A 24,155-nucleotide genomic window follows, 5' to 3' on the forward strand; every position below is an offset into this window, starting at 1 on the left:
TAACATACAAGTAGGTAATATTTATTGATTTTTACGATTCGTCGACGTCATTGATCGTGGTATCGTCATCCGAGTTAGAATCACTGTCGCTGCCACTGCCTCCCTGTAACACACACATATATTAAAAATAATCCAGATACACAACAAATAGGTCGAATGTGATTTTAGGCATCTGACTCGTTTAAATAGAAAATTGAGTGTATTAAAAGAGCCTCGAATTGCTCGCCTCCCGTAAGTTCGAGAACAATGCCTTTGGATGCACTGCAATCGCATGTCAATAATAGGCGACAAAGATTTATATGTCCGTTATCTATTTCGCCAATACAGATAACACGTAATTGACTTCATGTAGGTAATCTTAGCGATAATGAGGATTAAAGTACAAATTATTGCTATGCTACAAACAGATACAGATCTCTTTACCGTTTAAAGGTTAATGATCTACAGATATTTGTTTTGTTAATTATTTTTAATCGCGTCGCTGTAAATATTTTGTACTGAATTAGCGTCGTGACAAAGCGTAAATATGGACCAACAATCTCATTTGTGGCATGTAGTGAAATAAAACAAAATTGAATTCTAATTTTGAAATTAACGAACAATATTAATACGGCGGAGGATCCGCGAAGACTGCATTCTTCAAGCCGAGCATAGGTTGATGGCATTAAGGGGGCCTATGCGTAATGTACTGATATGAAATGAGAGATGCAGAAGATGGGTGTGCAAGAACTTATCAGAACGACTTTTTTGAGGTAACTCTCAATTCTTTAAAAAAAATATTTCATGACAAATGATAAGATATACCTAGTATTACATATTTAGGTACGTTGTAGAAAGAAATATAATTTGGAATTCATGATAGTTACCTCAAACTTCAAATCAGGGTTGCTACTATTGAAGAGCGTATCCTTAACGTATCGGAACATATGGTCTCGGCAGATCTCGTCGGTGTTGGGGGGCAGCCAGCCGCGCTTCTGATGGCACATGTACCCGGGAGGGGGCTCCGCGGCCAATATCTCTTCCACTTCTGGTAGTTGGATGTCGCAGTACTGGGGGGATGTTTAAAGGCCAATTAATTAGGAAAATTACAAGTATATGGACCTTTGGAAGTGTAGAATTATTTTGGAATTAGTTGTGTCCACAGCTTGGTCTGTATTGCTATGCTATATGCAAATAACACATTTCCTAAAGGGACACTAGCTTTTCAGATATTATGTTACGACAAGTACGGTAAGCCCAAAGTGCGGCTTCACTGCAAAATTTAGTACATAAGTACGTCACACACAGCATATTTTTTTTTACCAGAATAACAAAAGACAATCAATACAAGCATTGGAAACTCCAAGAACCTTCTCCTCGAATAATTTTCCTTACCTGATAGAATATATGTCTCTGCGTGGGCGTCATGCCGGGCCGGAAGTACACGCTCCCCTCGGCGATGTCCTCGGAGGCGTGGTCGGCGTGCTTCCTGCGGCCGGCGCGCTCGCGGTCCGTCGTGATCTCCTCGCGCGGCACTATCATGGAGCGGACGCCCGCTGTCATACCAAACTGTATGTATTACCAACCAATATGGCGAATTGCATTGATTGCGTTTTATTTTTGTTTAGTAAAAGTTGTTGTAAAATTAATAGTATTTAATTATTAATTACCCGCTGAGAACATTTATGGCGTTTAGAGTGCTGTTTCTGTACAAAATTACAAATATGAATGTATTATTTCATAGTGCCACTTATCCAGGAGTGTCTGGGTGTCTTGCAGATTTAAAATAGGACAAAGTACCTGCATGCCTCAGCCTGAAGTCCAATGTTTGGTATATTCTGGCACCTGGGTCCTTCCTAGGGTCATACCCATATCGAACCCACATGGACCTCCAGGGTCCAGTCTTCATGTACAGAGCTAGAGAAGGCATGATGATCTTCAGAGAACTCAGCCTGATCTTTGTGTGATACCTGATTAAGTTCAGCGACCATATTGGCCTCTCCTCTAGGAGCTGAAATATTATTTACATATTTAATTTTACAGTTTTGTTTTATTTGACTGACTATAAATAACTGCAGATTGAAAATACAGTTATAACTTGGATTGTAACTTGTACAATAACCATGAATTTGAAATGTCAGTCAAAAAGTTTAAATAAATATTAACACACTTTAAAGATGTTCCAGCAACAAACCTTTTTAACAGTTTCATACTCCTCAACCATTCGAGGACTAGATTCACACTTGAGGTCCTTTTGCTTGACATAACTTTCATGTGGTTCAGAAGGCCAGTCATCAATCAAGTTGAACGTATAGGGAGCGACTTGTGAACTACGTAGACTTCTGGTTTTATTGTGAACATTGTCGCCTTGGTCCGGTCTGTCTGGGTACCGTTTGTCAGTGTAAGTATAGGTAATTGGTTTCTCTAGCCTTGTGAAGCTTGATGGAATAAGCAGCAATGGTGCTGGTTGCCTATACAAAAAAAGAACAAGGATAAGTACCTATTCATTCTAACATAAAACTATTTTAGATTTTATTCATCAGTTGGTTTTACTTACAGCATGAAATCAATAGTGTCTAGCCCTGAAGGTAGGACTTTTTCCAAAGAACAAGTTAGGGGGCCGTCATTAGACCCTTCTCTGTGCACAGGCAGGTATTGGAAATCACACATTGCTAAAACAGAAAACAAAATTAAAAAATAAATTGACCAAAACGAACTCATAATGATGGCTGATGTGTAAAATCAACTTACATTCAAATCTAAACATAGTCTTAACACATCCAACAATAGTTGTTGAAACAACCTCTCTCTTAACTTCAGTGCCATCTCTCGTCTTCTTTACTTTGACCTTAAGAAGAACTCCAGCTGCTTTTTTGCCAGTACTATATATTTTTCTAATAAATGGATTTTCGGGCTGGTAAGACAACCCAAGACGTTTCTTCGCATAACTGCTGTAAACCTGCAAATGAGAAACATTTTCTCTAACTCTTAATCACGATACCGTTTTCATTTAACAAGTTAATAGCAAGCAGAAGAGAGGCAGTCGCGGCCGAGGACTTTGATTTTGTTCTCAATATTTAGCAAACTGATTTAATACGCCACATATAAAGCACAATTGCAATAATACAAAAAAAAAAAATAGAAAAAGATTAAGATACATAAGGTAAGATAGGTTTTACACCTGTGAAATATTCCTAATACCACCCAAACATGCTATAGCTTTGTCGTCGTTTTTCACAATTCCAGGGAAGAGCACTCCCACTAGTTCGCGATTCATATTATTTTCCATTATTGTGCGTTATTTTGTTGTGTTCACATTGCAAGTTAATTGTTTCCTTCTATTCTTTCGAAGAAAAGTTTCTTTGGCGTCGCTCCGAGAATCTACAATAAAATTCCAGATGAGGTTAAAATACTACCTCTCCATAAATTTAAGAAAACATTGCAAAAAATTCTAATTGAGAAATGTTACTACACGGTCGATGAGTTCTTAAATGACTAATTTAGATTTTGATATAATTTAATTCTAGATGTAATTGTAAAAAATTCTTATTTTAAGTAGTACGTAGTCCAAACTATATTTGTACGTCTCACCATAGACAGAACATAGCGCACTATTTTATTTAATTTTAAGATCTACACTTTATGTATACCTATGTTTTACAAATAATAAATACTTTGATACTTTGATACTTTGATACTTTGAAGTTTTCAAACCAAAACAGTAACACATGCTTTTCTATTTTGACATTTTTGGTTTTCAATGTCATTCATGTCACTGTCAGTTGATGCGTTCCAGACTTTTCTACACTACTAGGTGTGTATTCTTAGCATGAGTTTCAGTTATTCCTGATATTCTCGATAGTTTTTATATAACTCACCCTTTCACTGACCTCTATATTTACCACTGGACCGGCTGCTGTCAACGTGCTTTTGTGCCCGTTTGATGCACCCTTTGGAACGATTTGTAATATCCAACACAGAAAGTAAATAGTTGATGGGTTTCTCAACTTCATTATTATGTAGCAAAACCTGCAATGCTGTAAGTTCTAATAATTATTGCTAGGAAGTGCGAATAAAAATAACTATAACTATTATAAATATTTAATATCACAAGCTTAATCTACACTTAATTATGTCTCATTGCATAATATTATTATTGCTGATTTTTGTTGAAGTATAAAAATATAATATTCTTATTACAATATTATCATACTATCATCGATGGGCCACAGCTTCCACAGCTACCAAAAGCCTGAAATATAAAAATCGTCATTAAAGAATTCTTGAAAATCAAATTGCAGGTACCTATGTAATAAGTGTGTAAAGACAAAGACTCACTTCTCTAACAAGACATTTCGCTGTCTTTCAATCTCCAGTCTGTCTTTTTCCATCTTAAGTCTTATATTGTTACACCTCTTCTTTTCTAAGAGTTTCTGTTTCTCAATCCTTATTCTTTCCTCCTCAAGATTCAGCAGTCTGTCATGTACAAGCCCTGAAAAGAATGTTCAAATAAGTATATTTCCAAATAAATGTTTCAGGTCTGTGACCTGCAGGAGGACAATAAAAAAGGCTGATGATGATTCCCTATCATAAAAACTAATAATACCAACATATCATTTTCAATACTCACTGACTGGTTTGCCCCTCTTCCATAAAGGTTTTCCAGTAACAGGACCAGAAGATACTTCATTGGGCCCCATACCAGCATCTGGGTCAGTCACCACTCCATCACCTAGACTCATTTCTATATCAGCTGCTGTAAAATGTTGTGAGTCTGATGGCCATTTCTGTAATTTTAAGAATTGCGTATAATTCTCATATAAAACTTTATGTATGTTATTTTTTTTGTATTAACTATTAATATTTGGTATGCAGCAGAATATTACCATATTACTAGTAGAGGGATCAGCACTACACATATCATCTGTAGGTCCTGTACTTTGAGCTGGTGCCTGAAACAATCCAAAAAATAGTATTATTTAAAAAATTACCATATTACAAGTAGGTAATACTTACTTGAAATATTATGATCAAAGTATTAAGAAATATTTTCATACCATAGTATTATTTAAAGCTGAAGTCTCTGGCACCCCTGAAAGGCCAAATACTGATGTATTTGTACAGATAAGTCTTAATATTTTTTCTTCAGGCTCTGTTAGTTGTATGTTTGCATTACAGCCAGGAGTAAATCTATTCTTTCTTATTTTAAATGCCTTTTTCTTTACATTTGATTTCCAGTCTCTCCATGTCTGAAAAGACATTTATTTTATGTTAAACTCGATAATAAACAAAATATTCTTAAAAACGATAAGATATTCTTCAAGCAACTATATTTACCTGTTGCCACTTATCAGGAGTTTTTATAGCACCAGAACCAAAACCAGAGTTTCCATTAAGTTTTTCAGTAATTTTGATCCATGCATTTGTTTGACGAACTCTACCCTCGATGCCTGAGAATTTTCCAATGGCTAGTTCCTTGTCTTCCTCAAGAAAATGTAAAAGCATGTTCAACTGTTCCGGACTGGCTTTACGTCTTTCCATTGTTGTGATCTTGTGTTATTATTGGCAGTTTAAGGCTTCTATACTCGCGAAAACGAAAATTAAACACCTTACAAATACTTACAACCATGAAACAACAACATCTTCTGTTACCTATCAAACTATTACTTTATTATTTTATAACTATTTGTTGTTACCGCATTACACACAGCTTTGTTTTTTATTTCTCAGCTGTCAAACACGCCAATCTTCATCATGTCAAAAGAAAAGTCTAGTTCCACCACTTGCACTGTTATCCAAATAAAAGGAAAATAGGAAGATATTCACGGTATTTTTAACTGATGCTGGTATCAAAAGCCTAGGTTTTGGCGACACCAGGCGACACAGAAAATATAAATTTCACAATTAGTTTGTCTATGGTTGGGTCGTGAAATAAAAATAATGTTTGTTTACATATGTTCAAAGTAAAAATATAAGTGAATATATTGAAAGTATTACGACATAAACTGTTGAAATTTAAACTCGGCATTTATTCATGCTAAATATGAATACACTTCTGAAATTAAAAATGTTGCGGGGAAGTGCGTATAAGGAGAGGATAGCTCGCCGACATTTAACCGACTTCTCTGACTGTATAAACTTACCTGACTCTTATCTGTTGAAGAACTGTGGTGTGAACAGAGAAGTCTTTCATCATATTCTAAGATTACTGGAACCTGTTGTTCCAAAAACTCAAAGATCTAATGGTATACCCTTCTCTTTGAAGGTGATTTATATTATTCTTCGAACTATTAAAAAAAACTCTGAAAACTATTGCTAATAAACAATTACTACATACTTCTTTTTCAAATACCCAGGTACTTGTTACACTCTCATTCTTATCAAGTGGTTCCCACCAGAAGTCTGTGGGCAAAGACTTCAGTATCAACATATCACAGAAATCTGTGAGCCGGGTCATAAAGATTGTGGTTGAGGGACTTAATATGGTGCTCAATAATTGTATCATATTCCCCAGCACTGTGATGCAGAGGGACCAGATCAAAGAAGGGTAAACATGAGTTATATTAAAACATTGACTTTTTATAAACCCATTAACATCTGCATAATTTATTCTATGCTATTTGATTACAGATTTTACAGAAAATATCATTTTCCAGAAACAATTGGATGCCTTGATGGCACTTATGTTGAGATAGTTTGTCCAAGAGATGATGAAGAGGCATTCTATGACAGGAAAGGGCAATACTCTATACATGCACAAATTGTAAGTTCTAATACAATTGTAGCAGATTTCATATGCTCCTGCAACCCAAACTTCTTATATTGTTCTTCATTTCCAGATTTGTGATGCAGATTGTAAAATTATAGCAGTCTGCTGTAGATTCGGTGGATCAGCCAGCTGTGCATATATTTGGAATAAAATGAATATCAGACCTTTTATTGAAAGTGTTAGCAGACAAGGGGAAATGAGTTGGATCATTGGTAACTACTCTATGATTTAAGTATCTAATTTTAATGATGTGAGATATCTTGTGACACATTATTTTGTTTCAGCTGACAACAAGTATCCACAGAGAGCTTGGTTGATGACACCTATACTGCATGCTCCTCAAGGCACACCAGATTCTCAGTACAATCACTTTCAGGGCAGAACTAGAACTTGTATAGAAAGGTGTATATCTAAGCTGAAGGGCAGGTGGCAGTGCCTTCACAAAAGGCCACTGCACTACACACCACAGCAAGCAGCTAAGATAATAAATGCTTGTGCTGTGTTGCATAATCTGTGCGTAAGAGCTGGACTGCCAGACCCACAGCCCTACATAGACCCTGATCCAATGCCAGTGATAAATGAAGTGACAGAAATGCCTGATGACAATGTGAATGATCTGTACATAGGCTTAGAAGTAAGGAGACAACTTGCAGAACGAATTTACTACAGTATTTGAGCATATATTATATTGTTAATTTTATAATCCCTACAGTATCTAGTTTTTTGTAATGACTGAATGAAACCCAGTATTATACGAAAATATTTAATACATAATGAAAATGACCTTTTCTAAAATACAAGACTTAATTTAATGCATCAGTATTTGCATTTGCGCCAACTGACTGTAGGTATCGCCGGGCATTCTGTACGCTATGTTACCCGCGAATGTGTTCAGAACTTCCGCTTGTTCACGAAGCCATTCCACTTGCTGCAAACAAAATAAAGTTTTGTTAAAAAGTTGAAAAATATTTCCTTGCATCAATGAAATGATTGATTTCATTAATAAAATATCTCTTGTTAAAATAAAAGCAATACAACCCATCCGAATTAACTGTGCACCTCGCGCTGTGAAGTCGTCCGAAGTACGGTTACGGCGGGGTTCACATTCACATTCCAGCGGCGTGCACAGTTTATTCGTACGAGTTGTACACACAAAACATTTCCCTAGTAATATGTTTGGCGCTGACCTTATTATTCTGCGCGGCGAGCGGCTGCGAGTGCGCGGCGGTGCGCAGACGCTGTCGCTGCGCCAGCAGGATGGTGCAGAGCGCGCGCAGCACGGCGGGCAGGCTGCGCAGGAGCTCGCCGCGCGCAGTCCGCGCCGCCGACACGCGCGCCTCCAGCTCGCGAGCGCTCAGCGGCACCAGCTCACAGTCACGCAACGTCTGTAATATGTATTAATATAAGTCAAATATAACGTCAAAATGTTTGCCGGGCTGCAGGATCTTTCTAAAGAGATACAGGCTCAAGAAGGAACATGGGGGGTTTTAGTCATCTGATGATTTCCCACCAAAAAATAAGACCTCAAATGTTTATAATACATATTTGGTTAATAATGTGTTTGTCTTACCTCAAGTGCTCCTTCATAATTCTCGTTGTGGAACTGATCGAAGAATGTCATGAGCTTGCACAGCTTAGTGTAAGCCTCCACTAGAGCGGCAGGCAGCGCAGTGCCGTCGGCCGAGCGCAGTCTCCTAGAGACGTGCTCGGCCAACAACGACAGGCGTTGTCGCAGACCACCCGCGCCTCCTCCGCTGTTCACTACTTGCGCTAACAGCACGCAGAATAGTTCTAGAACCTTCTCCAAGTTCTACAAACAATAAAATATCAAACATGTAGTAATTGCCAAAATCACTCAATGACAATTATAGAGATCTAGTCTGGCAAAATACTTACTCCTGCAATGTCATACATGGTAATGGCATCTTCAAATAATCCTTTGTTCACTAGCTGTTCTGCTACATTCAGAGCTATCACCTAAAATAAAATTTAAAAGATTACTATTGAAGCAAATTTTGGTGTAAATAAAAAATGCAATGAACGAAAATATGCTTACTTTGCTATCAATATGTGGGTTATTGAATTGATCCAATAGGCCGGAGCTACGCAGTCCGGTGAGTGCGTCCATCCGACCAAACAGGAGGTCGTAGTCGCGACTCTCGAGTGCTAGGTCAGTACAGCAGCACATGAATAAGTTCTTGCCACTGGGATCTTTGAGGTTCCTAAACAAAGCGAACATTACAAAGCATTAATTACGTTATTGGTTGGCACAAACAATATAGAAGAAACTTATCAGTTACAGTTCAGGTACCTCAGGAAGAAGTAATAATGTAGGGCATCTGATGGGTCTGTGAGCTCAAACTTTCTGACATACAACAGCAGTAGTCTAGCCAAATTCAGACGTCGGAGCGGCGACGGGTCGTCCGTGTCCACAGATACTGCAATTGAAATAGTGAGTTATGCACCTGATACACAATTGTAACTGAATAAACTATTATAGAGTATTTTACTTACATAAGGGAGCTTGAACATTACGAGGAGTTCCTAACATGTAAACATCATGAAGTGCCAATGCCATATGCACACCATGTACTTGGAACCTAGAAGAATAACAGCACATACGTTTGTACATAAAAAATACATATGAATAACAATACAAATAACAATGTGACTGCAAACCATACCTTGGAATTCTTGACAAGAATTCAATTGCTGGTTCAAACTGGCCAGTCAATGTCAGCATTTGGAAATACACTACTGGTTTCTCATAAGCATGGTAATGTGTTTCTCCTGTAAAAATAAAATAAAAATGTGAGAAAGCAAGTCACACAGTGAATAAAATACTATAGTATAGTGACTTTGTTATGTAATTTACCATATTCTTCTAAAATCATTTTCTGCAGGTCAGAATATGAGAATGATTCAGTCTCGTTGTTGGTGCGCGATTTGATGAAGGAAAGCTTCAGCCAGAGATAATCGTCGGCTGTGCGCGCCACTTCGTAATGCTCATCGCTGAGATCACAACAACCAATTATGCAGTATACCTGGAATTTTTTTGTCAAAATTATGAGAAGAATGTTATGCTTAGGTATTTCAGAATTTGAATTATGAATAGGCATTAGCTTACAGCTCTTTTGTAAGGGTCTGTAGAGTTGCGCACTTGTATCCTATATTGGAAATTTATGGCAGTTTGTAATTTATCACTCAAAGGTTTCTCGGGATTCTTTATGTATTCTTCCAGAGCAGAGATGAATTCTTCATGGTCTCGGCTGAAAATAAAAATGACCATTATTTTGAGTCAAATGAAAAATTCCAAAGAACTATGGTCAATATATTTACCCGGCCTTCCTCAAGCAGTGCAGGGCCGCATTGGCATCACCACTTCTCAGGCAGTAGTAAACCATGGGCCAGAGCGGGCGCTCATCAATAACACCATCTGTCAACACCTGCACATTCTGTCCCTGTAAGCGGAGGCCTACGAAACCTCGCACGAGAGGATATGTGCCTGGCTCTCCGCCTCGCATAGCTGCTGATGGGTTGGATCTCACTACATCACTCATGTATAGTTTGTATCTATAAGAAAAATAAAATAAATATGAGGGAGATATAAGATCTCTTGTGAAACTGTGCCATGAACTAAATATTAATTAATTACGTTTCAGAGATTCCTAAGTGAATTCAAGTATTACCTTTTCTCTAAGTATTTCTTGCCTTGAGCAACAAGACACTGTTGTATGGTGGGATTTCCTCTGGCCTTGAGAGGATCCTCATCTCTCACGAGAGCTGGTATATTGGCCATTGTCTTAATTATCTCCCACATTTCTTTAACTTTCTGAAAATCAATTTGAATCACTAGTAAAATATTGTATAACAATCAAAACACAATAAATATAAAAATATTTATAAAATAACTTACTGCATCATTAAATTCCTCAGCAACTTGGGCAAACTTCAGATGCAAGGCTGTCCTCGACTTAGACCCTTGGAACACCAGCTTGTTGTACTGATGAACTTGTCGAGCATATGCAGCCTCTATGTTATCCAGCATGGAATGACCAAACTTCTTGGGTGTGTCCGCAATACTTGGTGGCTCAGGGGTCCTCTTGAGATCCAGCCAGTTTTGAGACGGGCCAATCATAGCATTCATCAACTTTATCTTTTCTCTGTTCCATTCTGATAACATGTGTTCCCATTTTTGGTCTTCAGTAGTTTGTAGTGACTGTAATTTAAGTTATCATACTGTTTTAGTAAGTGTCTATCATAGCAACAGAAATACATTCATTCATGTTGTCTTTGTACTTACATTTTTGTTGACCTCATCAATTAGTGATAAAATAGCATTTTCTCTCTCATTCCTTAGAAAGCTTTCAATATCAGAGTCAGCAATAGGTTGTAGTGGCTCGAAAGTCCTCTTAGAACTTAGTGTTTCGAGTTTTTGGGATATCTGTTGTAAATCAATTCCTTTTGAACCGAACAAAAGATGCCTGCAAAACACATGAATTTTGGTCACATATAGGAGACATTTAATTAATAGAAAACGCCAGATGTGCAATATTGTCAATAAGTTCTTACGCTTGTATATCGTTCGCGCCCGACTGGATAACTCTTGAGTATAGCTCCTGCGACGCCTCAAGCACCTGGCCTAAGGAACGTTCAACTCTAGGTAGCTCCTCATTGCCTTCTATTTCAGTCGTTAATTGTTCAGCTTGTTGCAATAATTTACTGAAATCGTCGTCTGCCATCGTGCGGTAGAGGTTATCCAAGCTTGTTTACACACAAATACAGCCTGACACTTCTGTCGACTGCTTCGATAAACAAGCACTAATTTGAAATTACGAATACATTTACGATTCCGACCAAAGTAAGCAAAGAGTATCAAGAATTATAAAAACGGCCGGTAAATTCCAATTTTTACTCGCGGAAATTGATTGAAATATGAAATACCGCTTGTGATGGTGACATCAACTTGACAGTTGAGTGAGTTTGATTGAGCTGTCAACTGCCCCTGAGAATCAAGAGAATAAACCTTGTCTATGGTTTAAATTCAAAACGTTCCAAATCTCATTTCTAATCTTCAACAATTTTATCGTGAAACCCTTCCAATTTACACTATTATCGCTGCAAAAATAGATAACATTTATGATATTAGTGCAAATAAGCTGCTCTGCCCGTTCCTGTACATACGACACTTTCATTAATGTCGATACTCGACAAGAGAGAGTTCAGTCGCAATGAGGTAATCAAATCAAAAATCTATATAAACTCTCATTTATTTCTGAGATACATAGTATATTTCAAAACATATATATGTAGCATATAACACAAATAATCGACTTCTTTACCTGCAGAGAAGTTAAGCTTTATTAAACACGTCATAAAAAAATCTACTCAACTGCCTAAACATAAAACTGCAGAAAAATGAATAAAATAAAGATTTCATAAAAATTGATTAGGTGACCACATCACTTCACTTCATTATTTAAATTTTTTAGGTCCAAATATAAGGTCGGCATCGGGCGCGCCTTTTGGGTGTTGATATTTCTGTCGAACGTGTTGTCCCCTGTTGGGATTGCCGCTGCCTCCCGAACCTCCTCCGCTTTCGGCGCTGTATTCCTCCTCTTCTTGCCTTTCTGATATGTTCAGGGTTAATCTGAAATAATTTGGATATAATTAAATAAACGATGAAAGTGAGTATCTGTAAGGTCTTAAAGTCATGAAGCAGTAAATGTACATACAGTTTCATCCTCTCCATCTCCTGTTTATCGGCTAAGGCTTGCTGCTGGAGGTTGCTTGCTAATTCGGGTGGAGCATTGAACGACTTGTATTGCGGCTTAGTACCCTTTCGCATCATCAACACGAATGCTACGCCCTCTTTACCTTGCTGTGAACAATGTTCATGAAAAAAATATTTCTATTGCTTGTGTTTGTCATTGACGCCCAGAAAACAATTTTGATCTTCTCTTACAACATAAAAATACGTACCAATAACTGTTCATATGTTTTCTTTGTTGTCTGTCTGCAGGTCATGGGCACGGCAATATCTCGCTGTTGAGGCCTCGTCTCACGTTGTCGCTCTGCAATGTTTTCCATTACCATCTTTTCGAATGCTGATTCAAATTCAACATCCTCTACCTGTAAATGAATAACAACGTTAATTTTAGAATTGTTTACTGATCAATTACGGATGCCTCATGTTTAAAAGACACATACTGGTTTCGGAGCAGGTCTCCTTGGCTCTATTGTAATATCATCATTTTGCTGAAGGTCATTATCATCATTCCCAGTATTCTCTGTGATGGGCTCCTCATCAGAACTTTCCTCAGGAAGTTGAGGATTATCTGTTTCGTCATCAGTCTCAATAATAGTATCCAGTCCCTCGTTGACGCTGTCGTCGCCCATGTCATCGTTATCATTATCGTCTTCGCCTAGCTCTGGGTATAAAGTTTGACGCAACTCTTCTATTGCGTCTTTACATTCTTGCCAACTATTAAACAATGTCAACTTAGGCCTCAGAGTAGTCAAACATTCTTGGTATATGTACTTTACATAAATAGGAAACATGTTGTCATCAGTCCAATGGGGATCAGATTGTTTGAACCAGTAGTAATTTTGAAAGAACGTCAAAAAGTAATCTAGTCGCTTTTTGCTTGATCCACTGTTAAAATAGGCGCCACAAGTCTCGAGAAGAGCGCACACAAGTCTTATTCTGAACACGTTATCTGGCGGGTCGAGAGGAGACACGTTAGCATGGTCGTTCGTTACTCCGAAAGTTATGAACGAATACAGAACTGTGAACACGTCACGGGAGTCTAGCAACTTGTAATTGTACAGCTCTCCGAGGTATCTGACAGTGGCTATTCTCCTCTGATTGTATCTGGGGTGTGGGTCCTCCATAGTGACTCTGATCTCTTCGAGGATAGTGTCGACGACGGCGGGGGCTACAGCTTCCTGCCAGGCGGCTAGCTCTGCGGTGAGCCGCGCTAGCGCTCTGCGGGCACTAGCCCGCACGCGCCAGCCGCCGGCGAGGTGCTGTATAGCAATAGCGGCAGTGTCTGGATCATCCCAATTGAGCTTTCGCATTAATCTCAGAATCTTCTCCTCATTACTCTTCTGCAAGTCTTCATGGAGTACTTTTCTTATGAACTGGTGCATCGGCGGCTCTTCTTCCTTCGGTTGAGCTGGCGCTTCAGGAGGACATACATAGTAAAATGCATTTTCTATTTGCGTCACGTAACGCGAGTCTAGGGCTGATACAGTCTGAAATAGAAGTATTATTTAAACAAAAATGATGACCCAATTTTTAAACATTTATTTCTCTTCATTTAAAAATAATTCGTTACCTTTTTCCTCATCATTTGCTGTAAATATATCATAGTGCGTTGATGTGTATCTGGATTACAATATAAAAATCTGCCACAAGTCTCCAACAGATTGCATGCCATTTCAATATGATGATGTTTGAAGTCATGCAAGAGTACTTTTAAACAGTACAGTGCTTCCATTTTAGAGTAAAGGCTGAATTTTACCAATTCACCAATGAATCGCACCACTTTTATCTGTAACAAACAAATATATTTGTTATTAAAATCATCAAGAATATGCACAACAATGTGATGATTACAATAAAATAGAAATTATTTTCTTACCTTGGACTCAATATTGATCTGATCCTTTTTCTTCACATGATATCTAAAGTCTTGTTTCAACATCTGACACAAATCTGCACAAACATCAGGTAGAACTGGGTACAGTATTGCCGCAAACCTCGAGTAGAAAGGCAATAGATCTAGCCTAGTCCTGGCAACACTGAACAGGACTCTTGTCAGTTTCTTCCGATTATTCTTTGTGTTGAGATTCAAAACAAAATCCACAGCAGCATTATCAATCAATTCTCTATTGATACAATTTGGCAGCTCATTCAAGAATGCATCCAGGGCATATCTGTAAAAAGTTTTGTTCTTTAATGTTTTAATTAAAATCGTATATATAAGTAGAAACTGACCGTTTCAAAAGTTTATTCTTTATTGATTTTCCTTTAGTAACACGAACAAATTTTTTTATGTGTACAAACTTGTTAGAAACATTGGATGGCTGTGCCTCTTCCTGCTCCATATCGGGCACAGTGGAGGGTCCCTCACTGTCACTCAGCTCATCCTCCTTTAGATCTTCATCCAACATCTCTTCTGTTACAGTTTCTGGCTTACTTTTTACAGTCTGCAAGATTTATTCAGAGATAACAAAAATAATGTAACAGCAGAAATAAATAATACAGTGAACAGTATTATTGCACCATCAAATCTGTAGTTAAATATTATTTCTACAGAAAATGATAGTCTCATTTGGATATTTTCTAAAAGAGAAAGCAAGCTTACCTCTTTCATTTGATAGTTGGGCATAAATACTTTCAGATCTGGCAAGCTGGTGTAAAATGTTCTGGTATCCTCATCTTGCCAGGGATCTGTGCCAGCCTGCATGGTGAACTCCTCATTGCCTCCTATGGTGACAGTGCCTTGTGTTTCAGTTACTGTCAATGTCAAGGTTGGGGGTTCTCCTGCTTCCCCCAACTCTTCTCCCAGCACTTCTGCAAAGCTTTGGGCGCCCGCTAGCAGCTTGTCATAAGTAGCCTGGATAAAACTTACTTTTAGAACATCTGTACAGTAGAAATAAAACATTTTAAAGTCATAAAGTCACCTGATGCTGTTCTAGTTGGTCTTTCCTTTCCTGTGACAGTTCACCTCTGGTGTGTAAAGTTCTCTGATTGGCCGCATGCAGGGCCTGCAGCTGAGCCCTCTCAGCCAGTAAATGCTTAGTTAAGGATAAAAAGTAATCTTTGAGCAGAGTTCTTACTGCTGTCTGTTTTTCAGCTGGCAGGAATGGATTCCTAGGAATTGTTACATTGTGTTTCTGGAAAACAAACAAAAACTTTAGATAGTACCTCTAAAGATGTATTATATCAGCCAGTTCTCTTTTTTTTTTTTATTTGAATCTGCAACATTTGCACATAAAAAAATTACCTCAGCAGCTTCCCTGATCTTCTTTGGAACTAATCCGGCATAATCTTCACCACAATGTTTACAAAATGACAAAAGAATTGGTATGTTGTTATGCTCCTCTTTATCCATATTTATAAGCACTGTGAGGACATTGCCCAACAGAGGGAGTCCCATTTTATTTGTGAATATACCAACTGCTACCAGTTCAGCATAAAATCTTATATCCACTCGCAATTTAGAAGAGTTAGTAATTTTATCAGTAGCTTTAAATGTAAGAATTTTCTGCCAGTTTTCAAAGAAATTTGATGAAAAATCTGCATAGGTGCGATGAAGTGCTGAACATAGATTAATAGCAGCTGCAATATCAGACATCTTCAGCTTAGCCTCTGCAATCGCAGCAGCTACTTCTGATATATATTTCGTGAGATTTAAACCATTGAAGTCTTTCAAAAGTGTATCAATTTGTGTAGCGCTAAACGACTTTAATTTCTTCACGAAAGTCGTGTTCTTTTTTAAACCAGAGTCCAATTTAGAAAAGTAGTTATCCGGCGGACGTACACAATTTAAATTTTGATTTCGAAGTTCAGTTTTCTGCTTTACCCTGGCTTCGAGGTTAGATGTATATTCATCGAGGGCTGCTTTCTCGTCTTCCGCATTTTCTATTTTGTTTTCCGAATCTGTCTGTTGTTCACTTTTTTCTGCATCCTTTTCGTTAGTTGTCATTTTTAACACTTTATAAACGACATCAAATATTATTCATAAATATCTGAACAGCGAACTGATTCCCTTACTCTTGTTTCATTACAAAAGTTTATTATTATTTTCTTTAAAGTTCTTCGTTTCTCTCAGTGTTTTGGTTATTTCTTTGACACTTTGTGCACTTTGACAGATCGCCTTGCTGACAAGACATGACAAGAGAAGTAGACCATACCATAGTGTTGAAAATGTAGGGGTGGTTCCACCGCAGTACTTATTTTTTTTATCTTGCAATTACTCCTGAAATAGAGTGACAAATCAGTTTGCTTCGGCCAACTTTATCTCGCTATATTCCATCATCATTAGCTCCGATCTACGAGTCCCTCGCCGAGAAACTTCACGAGCAGTGTGTAGGATACTTTACAGTTATGTCAAAGTTATCAACCTGTCAACAGTGTCATGTGTCAACGTTACGTGCCAATGCCAATGCAATGCATGCTACCCACAGACTACTAACCTACTTCAGCTACTTGCTACTTGCCAGTCTACTGTGCATTCTACGTATTTTATTCGCATGCATGCGATTCTAGTTTTGGGAATCGTATATTCAGAAACGAAATATTAATAAAATTTGACTATAATGTGTGGAATATTTTGTGAAATATGTTTCTGTGAGAACCAACAAATAAAGGTAACATAATTATGTGGAAATCGAAACACTAACCTTATTCATCAATTGATTTATTATTTAAATTACAATATTCTATCATTAAAGGATGCCCAGGTGATGCAGCGCATTAAAAACAGGGGCCCCGACTGTGTACGAAGCGTAGAAATGTGTTTGGGTGACGGTTTAACTGCCTTCTTTTGTGGAGCAGTACTTTGGATGCAAGGCCGTGAGCTAACACCTCAGCCTGTGGAAAATGACCAAGGAGTGTTATTATACAACGGCGATATATTTGATGACACTTGGCCCTGCGATGTTAGCGATACAACAGTCATTATGGAAATGCTAACCAAGGCTGTAAGATATCTCCTTACTGTAATATTATGAATGTGACTATCCCAGTTTTGTCTAATACATGCTTGGTGTTTTGCTATCTAATCATCATTTCTATACCTATTAGTAATTTCAGGAGAAACCAACAGACGAATTTATTGTTCAGCAACTAAAATTATTAAAAGGCCCATTTGCAATCATATACTATGAAAAACAGAATAATATGCTATACTTTCTCAGAGACAGAATAGGAAGAAGTTCCTTGTTGTTTCACAAAAGTGACAATACTATAGTTATTGGCAACACATTAGGAAGAAAATATGACTGTGTTGAAGTTCCAGCCACACATATACAAATATTAAATCTAAGAACAAATACAGTCAAGCTCTGCCCTTGGGATGAAGAATTACATACCAGCAAAGAATTAACTATTAATGATTGGACAGAACAACTGAGAAAACAACAGAGTTTACCCGATGATGAATTTTCTTTTGAGTATACGGAAAAGGAATTAACAAAATATGTAATTACTTTTGATATGTTTAATGGTTTATGTCTCCGTCTGCATGTTTATTATATTCTGATTTTCTGGTTATTTCAGGATGAAGTAGTAGCATTCATAGAATCAACAGCTAGAGAAATAAAATGTAAATCAACACTTATGAAGAAACTGTTAGAAAACACTATTATAAAGAATACTGTTGTGAAAGTGACGAAGCTATTGGAAATAAGCATTAATTTGAGATTAAATAGACAACCAAATAAATGTAAAAAGTGTTTAAATAATACAATACATAGTTGTAGTCATTGTACAGTAGGAATGCTGTTCTCTGGTGGTTTGGACTGTACAATATTAGCTGTACTGGCTGATAAGTATTTACCAAGAGAACAAACCATAGACCTTATCAATGTAGCATTTAAAAAAGATCACAAAAGTACATTTGATGTACCCGATCGAATAACAGGGAAACAATCACTACAAGAATTACAAAAACTATGTCCAACCAGGTTAACTCACCTACATTAAACTGAATTCAAGATATGGTTTTTAAATGACCTATTTTTAATATTTACATACATATTTTAGGAAATGGGTGTTTAAAGAAGTTAATATACCAAAAGAAGAAGTGGAAAAATATCAAGAGAATGTTATTGGGGATCTTATTTATCCTCGAAAAACAATCTTGGATGAAAGTCTCGGAACAGCCTTATGGTTTGCTGCGAGAGGTCAGAATAGCTTAGAATCCTCCACTTGTAGAGTGAGTAGGCCATCATAAAAGATTCATTTGATTAATATTGAAGTAAATGCCTGAAGATACTTATTGCACATAAGAAGATACATTAAAAACAATTGCTTTCAGGTATTATTAGTAGGCTCAGGTGCTGATGAATTATTTGGTGGATACACAAGGCACAAAAATGCATTCAAAAGAAATGGTTGGCAGGGGCTTAACAAGGAATTACAATTAGACTGGAAAAGAATTTCCTTTAGAAATCTGGCCCGAGATAACAGGGTCATATGTGATCATGGCAGACAACCTCGAATGCCATATCTAGATGAAGATTTTACAAGTTATATTCTTCAATTGAAACCATGGTTAAGGTTAATATTACTGCTTATAATTGTCTAGATGCTGCTTATAGAAATAAAGTGTCATAAAATAATGGTATTGTTACAGGTGTTTTCCCAGTGAAGATTTAGGCATTGGTATTGGAGACAAGCTCATGCTGAGACTGGTTGCCTTTAATCTTGGATTAACTGAAGCTGTTATTTTACCTAAAAGAGCACTTCAATTTGGCTCAAGAATAGCAAATAAAAAAGAGAAAGGAAGTGACATATCAAAAACTTTCTTTAAAAATATACCTCTGACAACATAATTTATTTTTTTAATATTGATTTCCCCCGCGCTCTAGGGAGTTACTTCATGTAAACCATATTACTGAAAAATAATCAATTTACTGCCTAAAATAGTCCATTTACTTATTGGATGGATTACAAGTATAGAACCAGTAGCGGCGTAAGAGCCCCCATTTACCCGGGGGGGGACGGTGCCATCTCCAGGATGGCGCGGGCAGAAGGGACAAGTCAAGGAGTGTGCCTTTCTAATCTCCACCTAGATTCCCTACATACTACCAGTCGCAATACATACTCGAAACATTGAGACGGGACTGAGAGGGGTGACATAGTCCGACTGTTACCCCCCCTCTTTTCCACCGACGTCCTTGCCGCACGCCGGCTTGCGCCAAAATCACAATAAATTAACTGATTACTTAAAGTTAGAAAAAAGCACTTTGCACTAATTTCTTCTAACTCGTTTGGCTACTTTTGTGTCCCAAAAATAAAAAAATCGCTATTTTTATTTATAAGCGTTTCGCGTTTTATTAAAAAAAAACTTACAATATTAGGAAGTGAAAAATAAACTTAGGTACTATATATTACTTTACTCTTTGCTTAGGTAACTAAATCTTGAATATTCACTCTATATGATCACATCCTCATATCAGGGTTAACTTCGGCAACACACCAAAAAAACTTTTGCTTTCATTATTTTGAATTTCCCGCTACGAGTCGAAACAATCATTTGTTTGCCCTGCTGTGAAGTCGAAGCGGATCCAACCAGACTAAAACTCGTTTCACATGTAGTATTTATCAAGTAGTTATGTATTATGGATATACTGTAGGAATCACAGACATATTATTGTCTACGGTCAAATGTATAGGTACTGCATTATAAGTCAATGGCATTTTCGCATTCGCATCTCTCAAATCAAACCATAAACAATCACACAAAATGTCGAAGTTTGAAGTTGACTGATCAACAAAATACTTTCAAGCACTCACACCTTCACACCACAAAACCCCAACACTGTAGCGTTCCGTTTGTATAGGCATACATATAAATAAAACATTACCCACACATAGATTACAAAAATGGCTGCAAATCGTCGCAAGCAAGACGATAAAAATTTAGAAATTTTACGTGAGCTTATTTCACTAAATGGGAATAAATATTGCTTAGATTGCAACCAAAGAGGACCTACATACGTAAATACCACGATCGGTTCATTCGTGTGTTCAAAATGCTCGGGAATGTTGTGAGTATTGTTTCTGCGTTATTCTGCTTTTGTCTAAATGAATAAGATCAACAAACGGATTCTTGTATTATGTTTCAGGCGTGGCCTTACACCGCCTCATCGCGTGAAGTCCATTTCCATGGCCACTTTCACGCCGGAAGAAATAGAATTCATAAAAGCGAGAGGTAACGACTTCTGTAGGCGCGTTTGGTTAGGCCTGTATGAGGGTGAAAGTGTGAATTTTACAGACGAACAAAGCGTCAAAGATTTTATGTCAGACAAATATGAGAAGAAGCGCTTTTATTTGGATTCGCCCGTGATCAGTAACAATCCCGTCAATGGAAGTTCGATAAAAAATAGGCCTAAAGCAAAGGCCGGAAGTAACGCGTCGGGCGCAACGCCGTTGATATCGATTTCGCCGCAAACTTCGAAGAACACGGCCAACAATAACAACGTCGTCCAAACTGCGAAAGTGGTAAACAACCTGCTGCCTACGAACGACATTAGCTACAGAGTGGCCCAGCCAGGCAATCACTTGGCGAAGCCTATAGCGAACACAGTCGCTCCAGTACCTGCTGCTGCACCAGCCTCCGTACCTGAGTATGTTATAATGCCATAGTAAATTCAGTATTTTTTTCTTGAACTAAAAACAATAATTATATTTGATTTTCAGTTTTCCTGTTGATTTTTCTACGGCAAATATTTATAACAGTAGTCAGTTCAACAATAATGTGAACAATAGTTTTGCATCACCTCCGTCCGTGACCTCTACAACATTCAATGCGTTTAGTCCTCCAGCTCAGCCAACAAGTGAGTTACCAAACTGAATAATCACCATGTTTTTTTTTATATTTAAACAAGAGTGCATTCTATACTGGCATTTGTTCCTTACAGATGATCGGTATGCTGCACTGGCAGATTTAGATATGGCTTTAAGGCAACAAAACATGAAACATATGGGTAAGAACTTTAATGTAGTGTTTTCTTTTTGTTTAATTACTCAATATTGTAGTGCTAACTGTACATAATGTAGATAATGACAATGAAAGTCATATTTATTACTTCTTTGTTTATTTGGTTGACGAATGACATTACACAAATCAAATAAATTTCCAAATATTGTTTCAGAAGAAAATAACATTGTAAATAATAAAAATCCATTCCAAAGCCCTGCAACCAATGATCTGTTTGCAAATAAAAACCCATTTTTCAATGGAGGATGGAGTACCGCTACAGCTACTGTACCAGTCAACCCTTTTATGGTAAGAAGTAAAGTTTTATTCACATTATTTCTTGAAAAATTACTTTTGTTACACCAATTTTCTAGTACCATAACAATATTACAGTCCTTCAGTCCAGTACACTCAGTATCCATAGGGAAATAACAAAAAAACATCTATAATGATGCAATTAATAATTCAGGTGTGCCATTAGCAACTCCTGTTTACTGTGTTAGGGAAAATAGGTAAATTATAAATTAGGTAGGATATAACTCTGATAGCTGAGACCTATAAAATATTTGGTATGTGAACCATGTGTCCATGAAATCATTGATTGTTTATATTAGCATATTTGTTTGCATTTGGTATTGACAGATCTATCAGGCATGTGATTGAATCAAATAGATGTTTCCTTATGGTTAGGTATTGCATTTGTAACACATATGCAGCATCTGATTCTCAGTTGACCACATCAACATACTATTTGACATTGAATCATTTTGGACCACAGCATTACCACCAGCCATATTTGATTTGATTTCTGTTTTTGATAGCATTGTTACATCTACAGATATATGGCTCCCACCATAAAATAATAACTCCTTCATTTAACTGTGTATTTAGTTAGAGTATTACCCTGACAATATTGATCACTCTATTCACATATATGGAGTAAAAAGTGTTTGTAACCAAATCATGAATGAATAAAATGTACTATTTTGATAAACTTATCTATAAACATGCCGGAAACTGCCACTGATATGTTTACTGTGTGATGATTAGTGTGTGACTTCATAGAAATAGATGACTGTTACTATATTTAGGTTACAGGAAATATGTGCAGTTAATCCAGTGACTCATTCCTGTGATTATAATATTTAATTTGCCTTATCATATTGTAGCAGTCCACAAACAATGGCGGTTTCGTGAATTCCAAGAACCCATTCCTCTGAGTGGACGACATGGAACATAAGAACTAAGTGAGATGTCAAAGAACAAACTACGTAACAAAAAGCACAAACCAAGCTACAAATTTTATGTTATTGAGCAATTATTGTATAGTAGTTGAATAATTTATTCATATTCTGCCATAGTGGGGATACAGTAACACCTATGATTACACACATTTTACAATTATTTCATGAATTTTACAAAGTAAAAAGTGTAATTAAAGGATTTACTGTATTTTAAGCAGTAAAAGTTCATAGCTACCACCATGCACCATGCTTGTTATGGTTGTAAAATTTAGTGCCTCAATATGCCTTACATTATACAATATATATTTACAATTATTATATTATCTCAAAGTAGACATTTTTTAGTATTTCGAATGTATGGATTGTGAAGTTGAACAATTTTATTAAAATGTGTATAAATTTGTAATATTGATTAAGACTCTGGTTTTAGCTTAATTCTAAATTATTTATATGAAATTATTGTATAGATATGACCATGAAAGAAAAGAAAATAAGTATTTGCTTACAGTAAAAGCTTTATGAGTAATTTCACTCTGGTATCAAAATTGTATGTGCAGTATTGCATCTGTAAACCAGTGCCTTGTGTAAGTTTAGTTCAGTGAGTCAGCCGTGAGCCAGTGGCCGGGCGGAGTTTGCCGCGCACTGATGTCATACAGAGGTTGCTGGCCTTATTTGCTAGAGTAGTTTGGAATTGTATGGAATGGTACAAAATTTTATTGATAAAAAATGTAAGATAAAATATAAAAGATCCATTGGGTATTATAAATGTGGAATGATTCAATCCAAGTGTAATATTTGATGCCCATGTATAAAAATTGCTCATTATAATAACAATGTAGGTATTGAAGATGTATGAAATCAAGAAATACAAGAGAATCAAATAATTTCTACCATTTCAAGTTTAATGTAATCTATTGTTGACTTTTTGTAATTTCACCACATGAAATGTAAGTTATTAATACTGTTATTTAATATTTTAACATTTTGCTTGTCAAAATTGAACTGAATATTTTATTAGTCAGGGTTTAACATTTATATACTCCCATATCTTAAAAGAAACCCATTGCAAATGTAGTTATAATTAGCCTCTTAGAAAATGAGCTCTCAAATTATGTGCTTCATCTGTGATTATAATCAGTTTTATTTTTATTTGCAAGGAGCTAACTTGAACAATTTTTTTATTTTCTAATCAATGCACTTTCCTATTTATTTAGTTCTTAATATAATTGTTTTTTTTTACTATATGAGCACTAAGATCTGTTAATTTGTATAAATAAAAATAATCACTATTATTTTTTATACATGAAGTTTTTTTATTTGTACTGGGACTGGCTGCCACCCATTCCCTGTATAATGAATGTCGCGACATTATTTATTTATTTATTACCCATTACCTAGACAGTTTGTCGTTTTGCCACTAAGCTCAAATAAGGAGGTAAGAAAAAT

The 24,155-nt window shown here is 36.7% G+C and overlaps 7 protein-coding genes across 9 annotated transcripts; 3 read left to right on the forward strand and 4 right to left on the reverse strand.

The window, feature by feature from the left end:
* LOC124646235 (general transcription factor 3C polypeptide 5) lies at positions 1-3,820 on the reverse strand. 2 transcript variants are annotated; one of them, XM_047186343.1, is made up of 9 exons: positions 3,685-3,820; positions 3,161-3,331; positions 2,731-2,938; positions 2,537-2,651; positions 2,174-2,450; positions 1,780-1,990; positions 1,375-1,535; positions 867-1,049; positions 1-103 (listed from the first exon to the last, which is right to left on the reverse strand). In XM_047186343.1, exons 2-9 carry the CDS (start codon positions 3,266-3,268, stop codon positions 32-34), a joined length of 1,335 nt encoding a protein of 444 aa, XP_047042299.1. In that variant the 5' UTR covers positions 3,269-3,331; positions 3,685-3,820; the 3' UTR covers positions 1-31. The 2 variants fall into 2 exon arrangements, with proteins under 2 accessions (XP_047042299.1, XP_047042300.1); XM_047186344.1 differs by having other exon boundaries at positions 1,375-1,548.
* A 244-nt stretch (positions 3,821-4,064) lies between these two features.
* Positions 4,065-5,840, reverse strand: LOC124646238. The gene is made up of 6 exons (XM_047186348.1): positions 5,317-5,840; positions 5,037-5,228; positions 4,866-4,931; positions 4,610-4,766; positions 4,318-4,471; positions 4,065-4,231 (listed from the first exon to the last, which is right to left on the reverse strand). The coding sequence occupies exons 1-6, from the start codon at positions 5,518-5,520 to the stop codon at positions 4,195-4,197; spliced, it is 810 nt and encodes a 269-aa protein (XP_047042304.1). The 5' UTR covers positions 5,521-5,840; the 3' UTR covers positions 4,065-4,194.
* Positions 5,841-5,896: 56 nt separating this feature from the next.
* On the forward strand, positions 5,897-7,462 carry LOC124646236 (putative nuclease HARBI1). Its single transcript, XM_047186346.1, has 5 exons — positions 5,897-6,244; positions 6,336-6,526; positions 6,610-6,742; positions 6,819-6,960; positions 7,033-7,462. The coding sequence occupies exons 1-5, from the start codon at positions 6,014-6,016 to the stop codon at positions 7,422-7,424; spliced, it is 1,089 nt and encodes a 362-aa protein (XP_047042302.1). The 5' UTR covers positions 5,897-6,013; the 3' UTR covers positions 7,425-7,462.
* Positions 7,463-7,497: 35 nt separating this feature from the next.
* On the reverse strand, positions 7,498-11,726 carry LOC124646234 (nuclear pore complex protein Nup93-like). Its single transcript, XM_047186342.1, has 15 exons — positions 11,321-11,726; positions 11,052-11,232; positions 10,665-10,967; positions 10,438-10,580; positions 10,088-10,321; positions 9,876-10,017; positions 9,624-9,792; positions 9,433-9,538; positions 9,263-9,348; positions 9,060-9,186; positions 8,805-8,970; positions 8,645-8,725; positions 8,319-8,558; positions 7,936-8,133; positions 7,498-7,676 (listed from the first exon to the last, which is right to left on the reverse strand). Exons 1-15 carry the CDS (start codon positions 11,488-11,490, stop codon positions 7,557-7,559), a joined length of 2,466 nt encoding a protein of 821 aa, XP_047042298.1. The 5' UTR covers positions 11,491-11,726; the 3' UTR covers positions 7,498-7,556.
* Positions 11,727-12,000: 274 nt separating this feature from the next.
* LOC124646233 (regulator of nonsense transcripts 2) lies at positions 12,001-16,624 on the reverse strand. Its single transcript, XM_047186341.1, has 10 exons — positions 15,763-16,624; positions 15,440-15,652; positions 15,121-15,372; positions 14,820-14,962; positions 14,395-14,689; positions 14,089-14,304; positions 12,959-14,005; positions 12,731-12,880; positions 12,484-12,629; positions 12,001-12,398 (listed from the first exon to the last, which is right to left on the reverse strand). Exons 1-10 carry the CDS (start codon positions 16,462-16,464, stop codon positions 12,224-12,226), a joined length of 3,339 nt encoding a protein of 1,112 aa, XP_047042297.1. The 5' UTR covers positions 16,465-16,624; the 3' UTR covers positions 12,001-12,223.
* Positions 16,625-16,951: 327 nt separating this feature from the next.
* On the forward strand, positions 16,952-19,319 carry LOC124645890 (asparagine synthetase domain-containing protein CG17486). Its single transcript, XM_047185865.1, has 7 exons — positions 16,952-17,128; positions 17,213-17,461; positions 17,574-17,960; positions 18,039-18,445; positions 18,525-18,696; positions 18,799-19,040; positions 19,117-19,319. The coding sequence occupies exons 1-7, from the start codon at positions 17,078-17,080 to the stop codon at positions 19,313-19,315; spliced, it is 1,707 nt and encodes a 568-aa protein (XP_047041821.1). The 5' UTR covers positions 16,952-17,077; the 3' UTR covers positions 19,316-19,319.
* A 1,024-nt stretch (positions 19,320-20,343) lies between these two features.
* On the forward strand, positions 20,344-22,700 carry LOC124645891 (arf-GAP domain and FG repeat-containing protein 1). Of its 2 annotated transcripts, none has more exons than XM_047185867.1 (6): positions 20,344-20,533; positions 20,612-21,112; positions 21,186-21,322; positions 21,407-21,472; positions 21,644-21,774; positions 22,635-22,700. In XM_047185867.1, exons 1-6 carry the CDS (start codon positions 20,370-20,372, stop codon positions 22,683-22,685), a joined length of 1,050 nt encoding a protein of 349 aa, XP_047041823.1. In that variant the 5' UTR covers positions 20,344-20,369; the 3' UTR covers positions 22,686-22,700. The 2 variants fall into 2 exon arrangements, with proteins under 2 accessions (XP_047041823.1, XP_047041822.1); XM_047185866.1 differs by having other exon boundaries at positions 20,346-20,533; positions 21,641-21,774.
* The last annotated feature ends 1,455 nt before the right edge of the window (positions 22,701-24,155 follow it).

The sequence above is a fragment of the Helicoverpa zea genome, chromosome 3, assembly GCF_022581195.2.
Source record: "Helicoverpa zea isolate HzStark_Cry1AcR chromosome 3, ilHelZeax1.1, whole genome shotgun sequence".
Classification (NCBI taxonomy): Eukaryota; Metazoa; Arthropoda; class Insecta; order Lepidoptera; family Noctuidae; genus Helicoverpa; species Helicoverpa zea.